This window comes from Nerophis ophidion, linkage group LG12 (genome assembly GCF_033978795.1).
Source record: "Nerophis ophidion isolate RoL-2023_Sa linkage group LG12, RoL_Noph_v1.0, whole genome shotgun sequence".
Classification (NCBI taxonomy): Eukaryota; Metazoa; Chordata; class Actinopteri; order Syngnathiformes; family Syngnathidae; genus Nerophis; species Nerophis ophidion.
The window spans coordinates 18,404,688-18,424,162 of record NC_084622.1 but is presented as its reverse complement, the minus strand read 5'-3'; the positions used below and the strand labels follow the sequence as shown (position 1 = coordinate 18,424,162).

At 41.0% G+C, this 19,475-nt stretch overlaps 2 protein-coding genes across 2 annotated transcripts in view; both read right to left on the bottom strand.

Moving 5' to 3' along the window:
• Positions 1–6,598, bottom strand: part of pstpip1a (proline-serine-threonine phosphatase interacting protein 1a) — a 26,440-nt gene extending 19,842 nt beyond the window's left edge. The window contains exon 1 of the mRNA XM_061916979.1: positions 6,466–6,598. Coding sequence (XP_061772963.1) covers positions 6,466–6,585 — 120 coding nt within the window. The 5' untranslated portion in view covers positions 6,586–6,598. The remainder of the gene's footprint in view (positions 1–6,465) is intronic.
• On the bottom strand, positions 6,130–19,475 carry rcn2 (reticulocalbin 2). The gene is made up of 8 exons (XM_061916980.1): positions 19,415–19,475; positions 17,791–17,934; positions 17,610–17,712; positions 13,602–13,789; positions 13,421–13,534; positions 13,265–13,358; positions 8,264–8,403; positions 6,130–8,189 (listed from the first exon to the last, which is right to left on the bottom strand). The coding sequence occupies exons 2-8, from the start codon at positions 17,932–17,934 to the stop codon at positions 8,046–8,048; spliced, it is 927 nt and encodes a 308-aa protein (XP_061772964.1). The 5' UTR covers positions 19,415–19,475; the 3' UTR covers positions 6,130–8,045.

Below are 19,475 nucleotides of genomic sequence, written 5' to 3'. Positions count from 1 at the left end.
CTAACAGCATGTCACATAATTGTGGCTTTTACACACACACACACACACACACACACACACACACACACACACGCAGAAGTGAATGCACAGCATACTTGGTCAACAGCCATACAGTTCACACTGAAGGTGGCCGTATAAACAACTTTAGCACCGTTACAAATATGTGCCACACTGTGAACCCACACCAAACAAGAATGACCAACACATATCGGGTGAACATCCGCACCGTAACACAACAGAACAGATACACAGAACCCCTTGCAGCACTAACTCTTCCGGAAACTTCCAGCAAACTGACCAATAATTAACGTTTTATTCATGCATTTTTTCTTTCTACTTCAAAGCTTGAATGTTTGGTTCATTCATTATTGTTATGTTATTTTCAAATTTATTATCAGCCTGTGGAAATTTTTTTATATTTACCTCAGAAGATTGCAAATAGAAAAAAAGGCATACAATTTTTATTTAACTTTTATTTGATATGCCATTGATATTTTTTAATTATTATTATTTGAAACTGGATTTTGCATGTCACTAAATTTATATAAGCTTTGCTTGTTCAATATTTAATGCAAAACTTGTTTGGGTCCCTATTAAAAGGTTAATTTGTTCAACCTTGGCCCGTGGCTTTGTTCCGTTTAAAATTTTGGCCCACTCTGTATTTGAGTTTGACACCCCTGGCCTAAAACAAACAAACAAAACATAAACAACAATAAAACTTCAAATTGACGGATATATCTAAACTTGATTTCGAGATTATTGTGCTAAAAGTAAACAGTAAAGAAAATGTATAATTTATTTTTTAACAATTTAATGAGTAGCACACTTTTGGATCCCCAATTATTTTAGTGTGATTTGTTTTTAAGTGTCATTGCTCAAAAAATAATAATGAATCAAAATCCCAAATTAAGGCTCCAATTATTATATGATCTCAAATATTCCACCTAAAAAAGTTATTGGGTGAAAATATTGCATATTTGGTGTTTTTTACAATTTTTTTTCTAATGTTGATCTAGAGCAGGGGTAGGGAACCTATGGCTCTAAAGCCAGATGTGGCTCTTTTGATGACTGCATCTGGCTCTCGGATAAACCTGAGCTGACATTGCTTAACACAATAAGTAAGGAATGATTCCGCTTGTAATCACAGTGTTAAAAATAACTTTCAAAATATAAAACATTCTCAGGCTTTTTTATGTTCAAGAAGTTGTGTTAATGGTAAAAAGGTATTTATTTATTATTGGTTAGTGTGGGGCTTGCTCTCCTGGGCGTTCTTCAGACCACCAAGCACTGACATGAGAGCCTGTTTCAGGGTTGCAATTTGGTTGTATTTTTCAATAAGTCTCTCAGTTGCTTTCCAGCAGATGTATTTTTCTCTTTCGTTCTCGCTCGCACTCTGGCTCCAGCTCCAACCCTATCTCTCCTCCTGGCTGCTGCTTATAACAGAGCGACAGGTGATTAGATAACAAAGCCCAGGTGGGCCATCTACGCGCCTGTCGCTGATTTCGAGGCTGGTCCTGGTAACACCCCGCTTCGCTGCAGGCCCGCAGGCCACGCCCCTCACAGTTAGCTTCAGAATAACAATGTTATTACAAAGAATAAGAGACCTATTGTACTCTAGAAATGTTGGTCTTACTTAAAAATGCATGTTTAAATGTGTTCAGTGTTAAAAAAAATATATATTATATGTCTCTTACGGAAATACATTTTAAAATATTTGGCTTCTTGGCTCTTTCAGCCAAAAAGGTTCCCGACCCCTGATCTAGAGATTTAAAACCTGCATAATAATAAAAATTATAACACTGAATAATGACACATTTTTAATATTTTTTTTGACCAAAACCTTTGGTGTCCCAAGGATCATAACTGAGTGGAGGCCTAAATGTATATATTTTATACATATATTGTATTGGTTTTAAAATAAAAAATATGAAAATGGCCCCCGCTTGCTCTGATTTTTCAGTGTGCGGCCCTCAGTGGAAAAAGTTTGGACACCCCTGCTTTGAGATGATACCCTCAGTTAATCAAAAGTTGTGTATGCAGCACTTTTATACACACAGGCAACACAAAGTGATTTCGACTAAAAAAAAAGAAGAAATAAGAGGAAACGGGGCGGCATAGCTCGGTTGGTAAAGTGGCCGTCCCAGCAACTTGAGGGTTTCAGGTTCGATTCCCGCTTCCGGCATCCTAGTCACTGCTGTTGTGTCCTTGGGCAAGACACTTTACCCACCTGCTCCCAGTGCCACCCACACTGGTTTAAATGTAACTTAGATATTGGGTTTCACTATGTAAAGCGCTTGAGTCACTAGAGAAAAGCGCTGTATAAATATACTTCACTTCACTTCACACACAGCATTAATAACAGAAACAAAAGATGGTGTGGCACTGGGGTTGAAAAATAACTCAAATTAACGCCATGTACAAAATTATCTCAATCTTATTTTTATGTACAAATAAAATATTATTACCTCATTAATACATGAATAAAAAACATAACATTACATGTAAAGATGTCCGATAATATTGGACCCTAAGAAAAGGCATTGAAGCTTAGGGAAGGCTATGCAGAACAAAACTAAAACTGAACTGGCTACAAAAACAGAATGCTGGACGACAGCAAAGACTTACTGTGGAGCAAAGACAATGTACATCCGAACATGACATGACAATCAACAATGTCCCCACAAAGAAGGATAAAAAAAAACTGAAAAAGTCTTGATTGCTAAAACAAAGTAGATGTGGGACATATATCGCTCAAAGGAAGACATGAAACTGCTACAGGAAAATACCAAAAAAGAGAAAAAGCCACCAAAATAGGAGCGCAAGACAAGAAGTAAAACACTACACACAGGAAAACAACAGACAAGTCCAAATAAGTCAGGGTGTGATGTGACAGGTGGTGACAGTACACCTACTTTGAGACAAGAGCTATAGTCATTCATGCTTGCTTATGCTTTAAAGCAGGGGTAGGGAACCTATGGCTCTTTTGATGACTGCACCTGGCTCTCAGATAAATCTTAGCTGACATTGCTAAACACGATAAGTAATGAATAATTCCGCTCGTAGTCATAGTGTCAAAAATAATGTTCAAAATATAAAACATTCTCATGCATTTTAATCCATCCATCTGGTTTCTACCGCACCTGTTTAAGAAGTCACATTAATGGTAAGAAGTATTTTATGTATTGTTGGTTTGCTTCAGAATAACAGTGTTATTAAAAAGAATAAGAGACTTATACTCTGAAAATGTTGGTTTTACTTAAAAATGCACGCATTTAGTTGTGTTCAGTCTTAAAAAAAATATTATATGGCTCTCACGGAAATACTTTTTAAAATATTTGGCTTGTATGGCTCTCTCAGCCAAAAAGGTTCCCGACCCCTGCTTTAAAGGGGCGGCATAGCTCGGTTGGTAAAGTGGCCGTGCCAGCAACTTGAGGGTTTCAGGTTCGATTCCCGCTTCCGCCATCCTTGTCACTGCCGTTGTGTCCTTGGGCAAGACACTTTACCCACCTGCTCCCAGTGCCACCCACACTGCTTTAAATGTAACTTAGATATTGGGTTTCACTATGTAAAGCACTTTGAGTCACTAGAGAAAAGGGCTATATAAATATAATTCACTTCACTAAAGTCATATCCAACAATTGCGACAACCACTTTTTACTGTCAACTGAGTTTCGTTTTTTTAATGATTTCTGCTGGTGCTGCGCCTCCGCATTTTTTCACCACAAAATATGTGCCTCGGCTCAAAAAAGTTTGAAAAACGCTGGTCTAAAGGACAGGAAATGGAAACATGTATTAGCACCTCCGTGTTGGCCTTAATGTTCTTAAAAATGATAAACATATTTTTAATATGTGGGATAAAAGTAGTCAAATATGCCCACATATTTTTTTTAATAGACTGATGGTTTAAAATCATGTCATTTGTTGAAGGTTTCTCCATCTAGTCTTCGGGACCTATAACCAAAACCTCTGTTTTGTTCTGGTGGAGCTGTAGGGAGTTCACTGCCATCCATGACGTGATTACAATGCAGTGAAAAAAGGTATGTATTGGTCATCAGCATGTAAAGATGAAAAGGAATGGGACCTAAAGTTGAGCCTTGGGGAACCCCGCACCCTATTCCATGGGTTCCTGTGGAACATGCATCCATACTTGCATAAGAACATCTGTCTGTGAGATGAGAGCAGAACCAGTTAAACCAGTACCAGAGAGGTCCTCTAAGTCCATTTAAGAATATGTGCTGGTCTACTTAGATCTAGCAGAACTGACACAAATGTTTATGACCTAGAGTCCACCTGATGTTTAAACTCTTTAAAGGTGTTGTCTCAGTACTGTGGGTCATCCTAAAACCAAACTGATGTTATTTTTATTAAAAAATCATTGACTTAGTTTAAGAAAAAAGTTGATTTAAGGACTGTAAATTGGATACAGGTCTGTAATTATCGGGCGGAAGGCGGCGTACACCCTGGACAAGTCGCCACCTCATCGCAGGGCCAACACAGGTAGACAGACAACATTCACACTCACATTCACACACTAGGGACCATTTAGTGTTGCGAATCAACCTATCCCCAGGTGCATGTCTTTGGAGGTGGGAGGGGCCTACCCCTAGGTGCATGTCTTTGGAGGTGGGAGGGGCCTACCCCTAGGTGCATGTCTTTGGAGGTGGGAGGGGCCTATCCCCAGGTGCATGTCTTTAAAGGTGGGAGGGGCCTATCCCCATGTACATGTCTTTGGAGGGGGGGAGGGGCTTATCCCCAGGTGCATGTATTTGGAGGTGGGAGGGGGCTATCCCCAGGTACATGTTTTTGTAGGTGGGAGGGGCCTATCCCCAGGTGCATGTCTTTAAAGGTGGGATGGGACTATCCCCTGGTGCATGTCTTTAAAGGTGGGAGGGGACTATCCCCAGGTGCATGTCTTTGGAGGTGGGAGGGGCTTATCCACAGGTACATGTCTTTAAAAGTGGGAGGGGCCTATCCCCAGGTGCATGTCTTTAAATGTGGGAGGGGCCTATCCCCAAGTGCATGTCTTTAAAGGTGGGAGGAGCCTATCCCCAGGTACATGTCTTTGGAGGTGGGAGGGCCCTATCCCCATGTACATGTCTTTGGAGGGGGGGAGGGGCTTATCCCCAGGTGCATGTATTTGGAGGTGGGAGGGGGCTATCCCCAGGTACATGTTTTTGTAGGTGGGAGGGGCCTATCCCCAGGTGCATGTCTTTAAAGGTGGGATGGGACTATCCCCAGGTGCATGTCTTTAAAGGTGGGAGGGGACTATCCCCAGGTGCATGTCTTTGGAGGTGGGAGGGGCCTATCCACAGGTACATGTCTTTAAAAGTGGGAGGGGCCTATCCCCAGGTGCATGTCTTTAAATGTGGGAGGGGCCTATCCCCAAGTGCATGTCTTTAAAGGTGGGAGGAGCCTATCCCCAGGTGCATGTCTTTGGAGGTGGGAGGGGCCTATCCCCAGGTGCATGTTTTTGGAGGTGGGAGGGGCCTATCCCCAGGTGCATGTCTTTAAGAGTGGGAGGGGCCTAACCCCAGGTGCATGGCTTTGGAGGTGGGAGGGGCCTATCCCCAGGTGCATGTTTTTAAAGGGGGAGGGGCCTATCCCCAGGTGCATGTCTTTAAAGGTCGGAGGGGCTTATCCCCAGGTGCATGTCTTTAAAGGTGGGAGGGGCCTATCCCCAGGTGCATGTCTTTAAAGGTGGGAGGGGCCTATCCCCGGGTGCATGTCTTTAAAGGTGGGAGGGGCCTATCCCCAGGTGCATGTCTTTAAGAGTGGGAGGGGCCTAACCCCAGGTGCATGTCTTTGGAGGTGGGAGGGGCCTATCCCCAGGTGCATGTTTTTAAAGGGGGAGGGGCCTATCCCCAGGTGCATGTCTTTAAAGGTGGTGGGAGGGGCCTATCCCCAGGTGCATGTCTTTAAAGGTGGGAGGGGCTTATCCCCAGGTGCATGTCTTTAAAGGTGGGAGGGGCCTATCCCCAGGTGCATGTCTTTAAAGGTGGGAGGGGCCTATCCCCAGGTGCATGTCTTTAAAGGTGGGAGGGGCTTATCCCCAGGTGCATGTCTTTAAAGGTGGGAGGGGCCTATCCCCAGGTACATGTCTTTGGAGGCGAGGAGAAGCCGGATGCCAGACAAAATTAGAAAACATTTTAATAACATAATTACCAGTAAAGTATTCTGTTTCAAACTTGACAAAAGTGAAAAATGAAAGAAGGGAACAAATGCACGGCCACAAAAAACCCTACAATCCGGAAAGTTTAGAGTTTTACTTCTGAAAAACGGTTACAAAGAGAATCCTCTCCCAGGATGTTAGTGTTACAAAATGACAAGGCCGATGATAATTGGCCACATTGCAACATGCTGAGTGGCGGTGGTCAAACAAACACAGATTATCACGGCTGAAGTGACTCATTAACTTCAGTGTTCAGCAAAGCGAAACATTGTTGACAAAATGAAGAATAGTCTTACCCAAAAGGCATCCTTAAAGTCTAAGTCCATCCTGAAGTTTAGCGCACGGTGCAACGCCCGGGTTGACACTGCCAGTGAGAGGATGCAGGAAATGAGTCGAGTCAACTGCAGCTCGCTCATTTGTTTGAAAAAGAGGAAGCACGTGAGCGGCCGCTACCATGACGGGACTGCTAGTTCACTTTTTAAGCAAATACATGTCACAGTCATTGACTTCCTCGATGTGGAGAAGTGTGACTTCAGAGTAAATCATGGTGTTACAGTTCATCATGTGACTCCTGCAGGTGAAAGTAAATGAGAGATACAAAGTCTCCCCACTAACTCACCAGTGCCTCCATGGAAATGCCCCCCTATACCTTAAAGAACTGCTAACCCCTAAATCCTCCACACGACATCTCCGTTCCGGACAGGCTAACCTCCTCTACTGCCGAGGACAAAGCTCCGAATTGGGGGAGACCGGGCTTTCTGCTCCGCCGCTCCCAGTCTGTGGAACGCTCTCCCTGATCACCTGAGGGTACCACAGACTGTAAATTATTTTTTAAAAGTCTTAAAAACCCTTGTTTTTTAGATATACACTATATTGCCAAAAGTATTTGGCCACCTGTCTTGACTCACATATGAACTTGAAGCGCCATCCCATGGAATTGTCCAAAATATGTTGGTATCCTGGAGCATTCAAAGTTCCTTTCACTGGAACTAAGGGGCCAAGCCCAACTCCTAAAAACAACCAAACACCATAATTCCTCCCCCACACTCGGCACAATGACGTCTGAAATGTAGCGTTCTCCTGGCAACCTCCAAACCCAGACTGGTCCATCAGATTGCCAGATGGAAAAGTGTGAGTCATCAGTCCAGAGAAGGCGTCTCCAACATGCTTTACAACACTGCATCCTACGCTTTGCATTGGATTTGGTGATGTATGGCTTAGTTGCAGCTGGTCGGCCATGGAAAGCCATTCCATGAAGCTCTCTGCGTACTGTACGTGGGCTAATTGGAAGGTCACATGAAGTTTGGAGCTGTGTAGCAACTGACTGTGCAGAAAGTCTTTGCACTATGCTGACCTCTCTGTCAGTTTACCTGGCCTACCACTTGGTTGCTGTTGTTCCCAAACTCTTCACTTTTCTTCTAATAAAGTTAACTTTGGAATATTTAGGAGCGACGAAATTTCCCGACTGGATTTGTTGTTCAAGTGGCACATCCTATGACGGATCCACGCTGGAAATCACTGAAAGCAGCCCATTCTTTCACAAATGTGTGTAGAAAGTCTCCATTCCTAAGTGCTTGATTTGATACACCGGGCCAAGTGATAAGGACACCTGGTTCTCATCATTTGGATGGGTGGCCAAATACTTTTGGCAATATAGTGTACATGTGCTAGTTCTAGCTATTAGTTTTATTTTTTTTTACTCTATTTTACTTGTTGGGAGCAGTTATTTGTGGTTCGAGTGTTGTTTTTGTTTTTTAAACGCACTGTAGCACTTTGAGGTTGTTTGCTCAATGTAAAGTGCTTTTACAAATAAAAAGTACTAGAGAATGATGACGTTACAGTTCATCAGGTGGAAGTAAATGAGGGGATGATGGGGTCAAAGTTCATCATGTGACTCGTGCAGATGTCTGCCATAGTCGGTGACTTCACTGTGCAGGAAGGTGTCTTGGTTCTTCAACACTTCATCCGCTGAGATCTGGCCGTCTTCATCCTGGTCCATCTCTTTGATGAGGTAGAGAGCCTGACCATGGCGAGGAGGAAAAGAAAACATCAAGGACATAAAGTGAGACCAGATGACCGCCTGACTCGTCTTACTTCTTCCCGGGCAGATCCGTAGCTGTTAGGAGCGATCCAGCGCAGTTGCTCCTCTCGATTCAACTTGCCGTCCTGGTCCTGGTCGTAGAGGTCCTTGAAGCGCACCGTCTCCTCCACCTCCCACTGGGAAGGTGCGTCCTCTGAAACACCACATGTGTTTAGGTCACTTTCCCAAGTCCATTTGTAAGGTTCTAAACTCCACTTAAATATTGAAAATGTCTCAAATATGTTACAAAATACTCATGCACTATTGTATAAACTATAGAGCAGGGGTCACCAACCTTTTTGAAACCAAGAGCTACTTCTTGGGTACTGATTAATGCAAAGGGCTACCAGTTTGATACACACTTAAATAAATTGCTAGAAATAGCCAATTTGTTCAATTCACCTTTAATAAATACATCTATATATATCAAAAAATGGGTACTTCTGTCATTCCGTCATACATTTTTTTTCCTTTTACAGGTTTTTTGTAGAGAATAAATGATGAAAAGAACAACAAAGAACGGTTTAAAAGAGGAAAAAACAGGGGGAAAAAATGATAATTGAATTTTGAAACATAGTTTATCTTCAATTTCGACTCTTTAAAATTCAAAATTCAACTGAAAAAAAGAAGAAAAAATCAGCTGATTTGAATCTTTTTGAAAAAAATTTAATAAATAATTTATGGAACATCATTAGTAATTTTTCATGGTTAAGATTTTTTTTAGAATTTTGATGACATGTTTTAAATAGGTTCAAATCCAATTTGCACTTCGTTAGAATTACACCAAGCTATATTTCTAACAAAGACAAATCATTATTTATTCTAGATTTTCCAGAACAAAAATTTGAAAATAAAATTCAAAAGACTTTGAAATAAGATTTAAATTTGAATCTACAGATTTTCTAGATTCGCCAGAATATTTTTTTTGAATTTTAATCATAAGTTTGAAGAAATATTTCACAAATATTCTTCGTCGCAAAAAGAGAAGCTAAAATTAAGAATTAAATTAAAATGTATTGATAATTCTTTACAATAAAACAAATACATTTACTTGAACAATGATTTAAATTGTCAGGAAAGAAGAGGAAGGAATTTAAAAGGTAAAAAGGTATATGTGTTTAAAAATCCTAAAATCCTTTTTAAGGTTGTATTTTTTCTCTAAAATTGTCTTTCTGAAAGTTATAAAAAATTAAGTGAATAAATTCATAATTTTTTTTTAAACAAGTGAAGACCAAGTCTTTAAAGTATTTTCTTGGAATTTAAAATTATATTTTAGTTTTGTCTCTCTTAGAATTAAAAATGTCGAGCAAAGTGAGACCAGCTTGCTAGTAAATAAAGACAATTTAAAAAATAGAGGCAGCTCACTGGTAAGTGCTGCTATTTGAGCTATTTTTAGAACAGGCCAGTGGGCGACTCATCTGGTCCTTACGGGCGACCTGGTGCCCGCGGGCACCGCATTGGTGACTCCTGCTATAGATATTGTTTTTAAGTGCAAAATAAAACGGGCAATATGTCATCTCTTCTTCACTTTGTTAGTCCGACAGGATGTAATGCAAGATTTTATTGTGAAGGCCGGAAGTGTGCGCTTGGTTTTCCTGCCGCGTTTGAGGACAGAATCAAAAGTAATTTCCCAAGTTACGGCTTTCATCCCGGGCCAGATTGCAACTTTTCACCACGTCACCTCACAAAACTCCAATCATCATCGATAAAAATAGGCGTTTCATTTTGATGTTTACGTTAAGGATCATAGCCTCCTGTGGTTCTGCAAAACCAATGAAGGATAGTTAAGATGCTCGCTATTGATGTACCTTTTATGAGCAGTTACTTCCTCTTGTCAAATATACTTATGGCTCAGAGGTAATTGGATGACAATGCTGGTAAGTTCTTTACTTGCTTTTATTTTAGACAATCGCATCCAAAGTGATGATTATATCTCATAGACAATCACATTCAAAGTGATGATTATATCTCATAGACAATCACATTCAAAGTGATGATTATATCTCATAGACAATCACATCCAAAAGTGATGATTATATCTCATAGACAATCACATCTAAAAGTGATGATTATATCTCAAAGACATGCACCTGGGGATAGGTTGATTGGCAACACTAAATTGGCCCTAGTGTGTGAATGTTGTCTATCTGTGTTGGCCCTGCGATTAGGTTGCGACTTGTCCAGGGTGTACCCCGCCTTCCGCCCGATTGTAGCTGAGATAGGCGCCAGCGCCCCCCGCGACCCCGAAAGGGAATAAGCGGTAGAAAATGGATGGATGGATGGACAATCACATCCAAAAGTGATTATATCTCATAGACATCACAACCAAAAGTGATGATTATATCTCAGACAATCACAACCAAAAGTGATTATATCTCATAGACATCACATCCAAAGTGATGATTATATCTCATAGATGATCGCATCCAAAAGGGATGATTATATCTCATAGACGATCACATCCAAAAGTGATGATTATATCTCATAGACATCACATCCAAAGTGATGATAATATGATGTTTTTATGTTGATTGTTTTTTTGTTTTTTTATTTAAAGTAATGGTTGTATCTCATAGACAATCATATCTAAAGTGATGATTACATCACAGAGACAATCACATCCAAAGTGATGATTATATCTCAGACAATCACATCCAAAGTGATGGTTAAATCTCATAGATGATCACATCTAAAGTGAGGATCATATCTCATTGACGATCACATCCAAAGTGATGATTATATCTCACAGGCAATCACATTTGAATGAATGACTACATTGACATGTACTCCGTGACAGCCACAGTGTATTCCATGGGACATCATCTGGATTTTTCTCATGCATTCCAACTGCAAGCAGATAAAATCATGACTTATTTGCTCCCTCCGGTGGTGAAGTTGGCACATTACACTTTTATCAACACCTTGACAACAGATGTCAGATTCTACAGTGAACCCAAGATGAATCTTTTCCCTCACTCAACTACACCCATCACTCCACTTATTTATGTTATTGATTGAGGGACTTTAGAGGAATTGAGACAAAATCCGAGTGCAGTACTCGGGTCTCACCAGCAGGGACGCTTCTGTCCCAGCCAGTTTTCAGTCTGCAGAGGAGCAACATGAAGCCTTTGATGTGCTCAGTACCACACTGGCATGGAAACGGGAGTTGGGAACATTCACAGAGATGGTCTCTCTTTCCATTCCAATGAAATGAATGGGTTGTGAATTGTCCCTATAGTCCAGGGGGGTCCCAAGTACGGACCAGGGACCACATCAATTTTTTTTTAACGACCCGCTGCACATTGGACAAAAACAACTTTAGTTTTGAAATAAGGAGCAGATTGGTGTAAAGTAACAGAAAAAGATGAATATTGACACTAAAAATCAGATTTTTTTCTTTTTTCGAGCCGATACAGACACTTCCTGCTTCTCAAGAATGATACCACTAACTTATTTAAACCTCTCATTCTTTGAATGTAGTTTGTGCAGCAGGCGTCTTTATAGGCTTTCAAAACACCGTTGTGTTTCAGCTGGCTGATAAGGTTTGATTTGTTGAAGTAGGGCTGGGCAATACATGGAATATACTCAATATATCGCAGGTTTGTCTCTGTGCGATATAGAAAATGAATGTATGGCGATATTCGAGTATACTTTTTCACGCAGTTGCTTTTAGCTGCAGGCATTTTCTCACTCTTTCTTGTCTCGCCTTCTCACAGAGACATAAAACAAGCGTACCTTCTTACATATGTCATACGCTCTTGTGGAGCAGAGAGGTAGCGGCATGGTAACATTAGCTGTGATGCTAGCGGAGCGAGTGGTAATACGAGAGAAAGAAGCTGCAAATCTGGTAACAAATGAAGGAATAATTAATTCCCAAGAAAAACAACAGGGCGTACATCGTCTGAAGGCGGTTTGGCTTCAAGCAGGAAGATGTTGAACAGACATCAGTAATATGTCAATTATGCGGAAAAAGCGTTGCTACAAAAAGTAGCATTACTGCTAATATGTAGCATCATATGAAGTCACACGCTAGAGAATGAAGAGTCCTTGAAACTCCCCATGTCAACATCTTCGTTCGATGCCAAACCCACAAAATGCCCAAGCAACCATTTCCACATCAACACTATATGAAACAAATAGTCAGAAGGAGATAATGTCTGCAGGAACCTACCACATAGCGAGGGACATAAACTATTTGATTTCCTATTATGCAGCTCATTTTTATTTGACACTAATTGAAATATCTTGTGTGACATCATGCATAAAAGTGCACTTTATTTGTTTTAAACTATTGTAGTAGCGTTCTGTACAAAAAGTGCACTTTAACTTAGTGTTGTTTTGATATGTCATCTTAGTGACATCATGCACAAAAGTGCACTAATAGCTTGTGTTAATGTGTCTGACAATCTTGCACTTTGTTTTGAAATGACATGAATGTTTGTGCCACTGCTTAATAACTGTTTAATAAATACACTTTTAGTTGTGATTTCCCTCTCTGCATGAAAGTTTAAAAGTAGCATATATGAATGCAGTATGAAGAAGAATGTTTGAATGTAGACACATAGAATCCTAATACTGCTGTGATTGTATGCATCAAGTGTTCATTCAAGGCTAAGGCAAAATATGGAGATATATATGGTGCATCGTGACATGGCCTAAAAATATCCAGATATTAATAAAAGGGCATATTGCCCAGCCCTATGTTGAAGCGCAATGTTGTTGTTTTTCTCCTCGTGAAATATTTGCAGAACATTTGGTTCAAATATCACACAAAAAAATCTAAAGAGTGAAGAAGTCCCAAACGCTGACGCCATGTTTGTTTACGGTGAGCTCAGGGGGAGTTTCCAACGCGAGTAAAAGAAAAGGAGCGCTTGATTTGATCACCCAAACACACCTGCAGCACAGTGCGCCTCATTGCAGCGTTTTTTTATTTATGTTAGAGTGAGAAATATGTTACCACTAACCAGTCTTCCATTATCTCGAGCATCCTTGACAAGGCAGTGAATCTTACTCACCGTCCCGTCGAAGATCTCCAATAAATTCCTTCAGGCTGATCAGTCCATCGTGGTCCGTGTCATATTCACTCAGCACATCCTCGATGGCAAAGTCCTGTCACGAGAAGACCGTTAGATGTGACTAATCAAACTGCACACACATTTAATCTCTTTTACCGCCATGTGGTCCACTTCGGAGGGGTGGGTGAAGGCCAAAAACTCGGTCACGTTGAGGCCGGGAGTGCCGTCTACATCCGCAGAGTCGAAGCGCCTCCTGTCCTTCAGGTGCAGCTGTGGCCAGAACCAGGTCATGTCAGTGTTTCTATGGACTTGTGATGGTGTGGGTGCACCAACTTACGTGTCTTATGGACTCTCGCTCGGCATCATCCACAACGGGGCCTTCATCCAGACTAAACAGCTCGGCCATGTTGTACTCCTCCCATGCCACCACACCGTCCTGGTTCACGTCAAATTCAGGGAAGCGCTCCTCTGCGTCATCCAGTGCGTACTTTCTGTAGACCAGCTGAATCCATGCTGTGATCTCCTCTGCAATATGATGTGGAGTTTGTGTTACCACCACAAGATGGCAGGAGCATGAGTGGTCAGCATCAAGCAGTTAGCCATCTTTGCAAATGCTTTAAAAAAAAAAAAAAGGTGACCCGCCACCTCATTAGAATATGGTACAACACCATTTAATTGTAGCCCGGCTCATAATTTTAACGTGGCATGCCATTTTATGTGGGCCACCTTGTCATCTATGTGGTCTGAATGTCTTTTGTGGTCTGCGCTAACCTGGGGAAAAAAACCCCACTCCGACTAAATGTTCTTGTTCTTTCAATTTTGACAGAAAAATGTTGCACATGTGTGGTATAAATGCCGGGGATTTAACCAGGGGCCTCATCCTGTTCGTGACGCCAATTTTATGAGGTAGAAATGCCAGGGATTTAACCAGGGGCCTCATCCTGTTCAAGGCGCCAATTGTATGTAGTGGCCTGTATGGGGACGCCAATTTTATGTAGTCGATAAGTCCGAATCTTAAACAGGAACAATAGAGAGTTTGTTCCAACAGTTTTAATTACTCACAATCAGATAGTACAAAGTTGGATTGAATCGATATGAATTACAGACAGTGTCTCATGAGACGAAAGATGGTGTACCCTCGTGAAGGAATTAAGAAAGAGCGCACATCAGGCTTGATCTTCCCTTCTTATTTATATGCTCCATGATGGCCTGATTTGTAACATAACTTAAGTAACTGTCCAATGTTCAAGGGGACTTGACCTCTTGTGTCGTGTCAACCCACCAACTTGGTCATGGTGACTTTACCTCTCATTTCGTGTCCCTCCCAATGCATTTAGTTTGGAGGTAACACTAGGACAGAAATGTTCCACTACACAGGCAATTGCATATGATTATGTTCTATACTTTAATATTATGTGATGTTCCAAACGTATTTTTTTTGGTGCAATGCATTGGATATTTCCACTTGTTTCATTACATAACATCCAAAAAGGAGTAGGAAGAAACTGAGTTTATTTAATCCTACCCCTTTTCATACCATAGCAATGTTATCCTATTCCTTGCTTTCTGTAACAGAACAGTAAATAAATAAATAATATACCATAGTAAGTAAACACACATTAAATACGTCAATAATTATCTAAAAAAAAAGGGTTGAAGATGTTGATCCTATTTCTTGTTGTGTGTACTTTGTGAACACTTATAGTTTGAACAGTCTCTTAAAGTGAATCATATTAGTCCTCTGTTTCATTTCTTTACTTCATCCATTCCATCATTTAATTCCACATACTGATATGCTAAAGGTTTTAAGTGTTGTACGTGCATACTAATGTTTTATACAAGGATATTATATTGGTACCGGTATCAGTACCAACATTATTTCGATACTTTTCTAAATAAAATAGACCACAAAAATATTGCATTATTGGCTTTATTTTAATAAAAACATCTTAAGAGTACTATAAACATATGTTTATTATTGTAATTTAGTCCTTAAAGAAAATGTTGAACATACTAGACAACTTGTCCTTTAGTAGTAAGTAAACAAACAAAGACTCCTAATTAGTCTGCTGACGTCAGCAGTAACATATTGTGTCATTTATACACCTATTATTTTGTCAACATTATAAAGGACAAACTGTAAAAATGGTTTATTAACCTACTTGTTCATTTACTGTTAGTATCTGTTTATTTTCTGTTTTAACATGTTCTATCTAGACTTCTGTTAAAATGTAATAATCACTTATTCTTCTTTTCTTTGATATTTTACATTAGTTTTGGATGATACCACAAATTTGGGTATCGATCCGATACCAAGTAGTTACAGGATCATACATTGGTCATAATTGAAGTCGTCATGAGTCCAGGGACGTATTTCCTGAGTTTAAAAACATAATATGAATTTTAAAAAAAGGAAACAAGATTTTGTGAAGATAAAAAATACTGACGTAATCATAGTCCTGCCTGTCTGTACTTGGTATCATTACAGTGGATGTCAGGTGTAGATCAACCAATGACATTTGTTTACATTGTGATGGTGGTGAGCTATTGTATCCTCCTACGGTGTGTAGTGAAGCATGTTTCGCTATTCCTCGTCCCGCAGTGATAATGATACTTTTAAGAAACGTACTTTATTTGTCGCCATGGAGACCAGGATTAGTGATTTAGAAGTAGCTAAAACACTGCCGATGGCGGATGGACGTGATCCGCTAGCTAGTTAGCCATGTCTTAAAGCAGCTCTTCCTGAGGGTGTTTCAGTGTTATAACTTCCCTTTTATTTTTACTTTTTACACCAAAATGTGTCCATTCTCCCTTTTCTGTCTACACACTGTGTCTGTGTGTAAGTAGTCCGTGCGTGTGCGCTGCCGAACATGCTCCTCTGCTCGTAAAACCACCAATGTCACGATGTGACGACGACGTGGGCACGGGGGGGGGACCGGTACGTTTCAGAGGCGGTATAGTTCTAATGATTTATTAGTATCGCAGTACTATACGGATACCGGTATACCGTACAACTCCACTATATATTTACACACTGTTACTTGTGGCCCTCTGATGGAAGCCATAACTGCAATGTGGCCCTCAGTAACAATGAGTTGACACCCCTACTTTACAATGTTTCTTGCAGCACTCAGCTGTTACTGTCAATATAAATATTGTTGTTGTTTACATCGGGGGTATTTACTGCTGACTGAGCAGTTTATTGCAACAGCCTCTTTCCAACCAAGGCACCGTCCTCTTTGGCTATAATTAAAGGCCTACTGAAAGCCACTACTAGCGACCACGCAGTCTGATAGTTTATATATCAATGATGAAATCTGCAACACATGCCAATACGGCCTATTTAGTTTACTAAATTGCAATTTTAAATTTCGCGCGGAAGTGTCATGCTAAAACCTCGCGGTTTGAAGACGCGTGACGTCACGCATTGTAGAGGACATTTTGTTCCAGCACCGTTTCCAGCTATAAGTCGTCTGTTTTCATCGCATAATTCCACAATATTATGGACATCTGTGTAGCTGAATCGTTTGCAATTTGTTCAACGAATAATGGAGACGTCAAAGAAGAAAGCTGTCGGTGGTAAGCAGTGTATTGCGGCCGCCTTTAGCAACACAAACACAGCCGGTGTTTCATTGTTTACATTCCCGAAAGATGACGGTGAAGCTTTACTATGGAACAGAGCGGCCAAGCGAACACGGTTGAATTGGACCACACACACAAAGTACAGTGTATTATGCAGCGATCATTTAGAAAGATTGTGTTTCGAAGAGGGTCCCTTGCGAAGGGAGATATTGGCATCGCCACCACCCGTCGACTGGTGCTGAAGAAAGGTGCGGGGCCGACCTTCAGGTTGTACAGGTACGACCATATAATCTCACTAAAACACTAGTAACACAATAAGCAGATAAGGTTTTTTCCAGAATTATCCTAGTAAATGTGTCTAATAACATCTGAATTGCTCCCACTGTATAGTCTTTTTTTTTCTAGTCCTTCACTCTCACTTTCCTCATCCACGAATCTTTCAGCCTCGCTCAAATTAATGGGGAAATTGTCGCTTTCTCGGTCTGGATCGCTCTCGCTGCTTGTGGCCATGATTGTAAACAATGTTCAGATGTGAGCACGCGCACATCGTCTGCTACTTCCGGTACAGGCAAGGCTTTTTTATTAGCGACCAAAAGTTGCGAACTTTATTGTCGATGTTTTCTACTAAATGCTTTCAGCAAAAATATGGCAATATCGCAAAATGATCAAGTATGACACATAGAATGGAGCTGCTATCCCCGTTTGAATAAGAACATCCCATTTCAGTAGGTTTTTAAAGCATTTACAGTCAACACAATCTTACCAGCACTTAGCTTGTTGTCAGCATTTGCATCAATCTTCTTTACAATTTCCATCATCTTTTCCCTCTGCTCCTCCGGGCTTAGTTTCTTTAACGTTTCCGTGCCCTACAATGGTGTCAACAATGAGCGAGAGGTTACAAAATGATGTTGATTTTTTTATGGATATAGAAAGTAATTAGTGACCTTTTCTCCCAGCAGGACGTTCATATCATGCTCGGAGTTCAGCTGATGTTCCACATGGTCCTCATGAAGATGTTGGTGAGAGCACAGTCCCAAAACTAAGTGGAGCACCAGCAATACCACCGCCGTTACAGCAGGGGGCGCCATCTGCCGGGAGATATGACATTAAAGAAGTCAGAAAGCTGCTGTGAAAGCTGCACAGTTCAGCTTCACAACATAAACACGAGTGGGGAATTTTATTATCAGTGTTGAAAAACAAAACAACGTAAGGCACTTTAGTAGCTATGTATTATTAAAAAAAACATTAGCTTTAGGTAACTGGGATTGTTAGGAAAGTGTGAGATTATGTTAAAGGCCTTGCCTGAACCGGAAGTAGCAGACGTTGTGCGCGTGACGTCACAGGTTGTGGAGCTCCTCACATATGAACATTGTTTACAATCATGGCCACCAGCAGCGAGAGCGATTCGGAACGAAAAAAAGCGACGATTTCCCCATTAATTTGAGAAAGGATGAAAGATTCCAGGTTGAGGAAAGTGAGAGTGAAGGACTAGAGAAAAAAAAGACGAGGGCAGTGGGAGCGATTCAGATGTTATTAGACACATTTACTAGGATAATTCTGGAAAATCCCTTATCTGCTTATTGTGTTACTAGTGTTTTAGTGAGATTATATGGTCGTACCTAAAAGTCGGAGGGGTGTGGCCACGGGTGTGGTGACCGCCAGTGTCTCCGTGGGAAGCCACGTTTCTCGACGAAGCAAGGCCGCCGGGCTAATCCCCCCCCCCCCCCCTCCCCCTCCACGGTGTAAGCATCCGACGGTCGGGGGCGGCCGTTGGTAGGAGGCAAGAGAGTCTGCAGCTGCAGGAAGAACGATGCAAACTCTCTGCTCATGTCTGCAGTAAGAGCCGACTTATTGCCACAATTTTCTCACCGAAACCTGCTGGTTGACATGTGGTAGGGAACCATGTTCGCTTGACCGCTCTGTTCCATAGTAAAGCTTCAACGTCAGCTTTTGGGAATGTAAACAAGGAAACACCGGCTGTGTTTGTGTTGCTTAAGGCGGCCGCAATACACCGCTTCCCACCTACATCTTTCTTCTTTGACGTTTCCATTATTAATTTAACAAATTGCAAAAGATTCAACAACACAGATGTCCAGAATTTTGTGTAATTATGTGATTAAAGCGGACGACTTATAGCTGGGAATGGTGCTGGACCAAAATGTCCTCTACAATGCGTGACGTCACGTGCACGAGTCATCATACCGCGAGGTTTTAGCATGATAATTCCGCGCAAAATTTAAAATTGCAATTTAGTCAACTAATCCGGCCGTATTGGCATGTGTTGCAACGTTAATATTTCATCATTGATATATAAACTATCAGACTACGTGGTCGGTAGTAGTGGCTTTCAGTAGGCCTTTAGGTAACTGTGATTGTTAGGAAAGTGTGAGATTATGTTAAATGACTCCAAAAGGCAGAAAGGAGAAGGATTAAAGATGCTATATAAACTATTCAGGCATAGTCAACTACTCGAATACTCTTAATATTGTGATATTAAAAATTGCTATCTAAACTATTCAGGCATAGTCAACTACTCGAATACTCTTAATAAAGTGATATTTGCATTACCGTGAGAAGTTGTCACCATCAAGTTTTGACTTCCTGCTCCTAAAGACGAGTTGTATTTCCG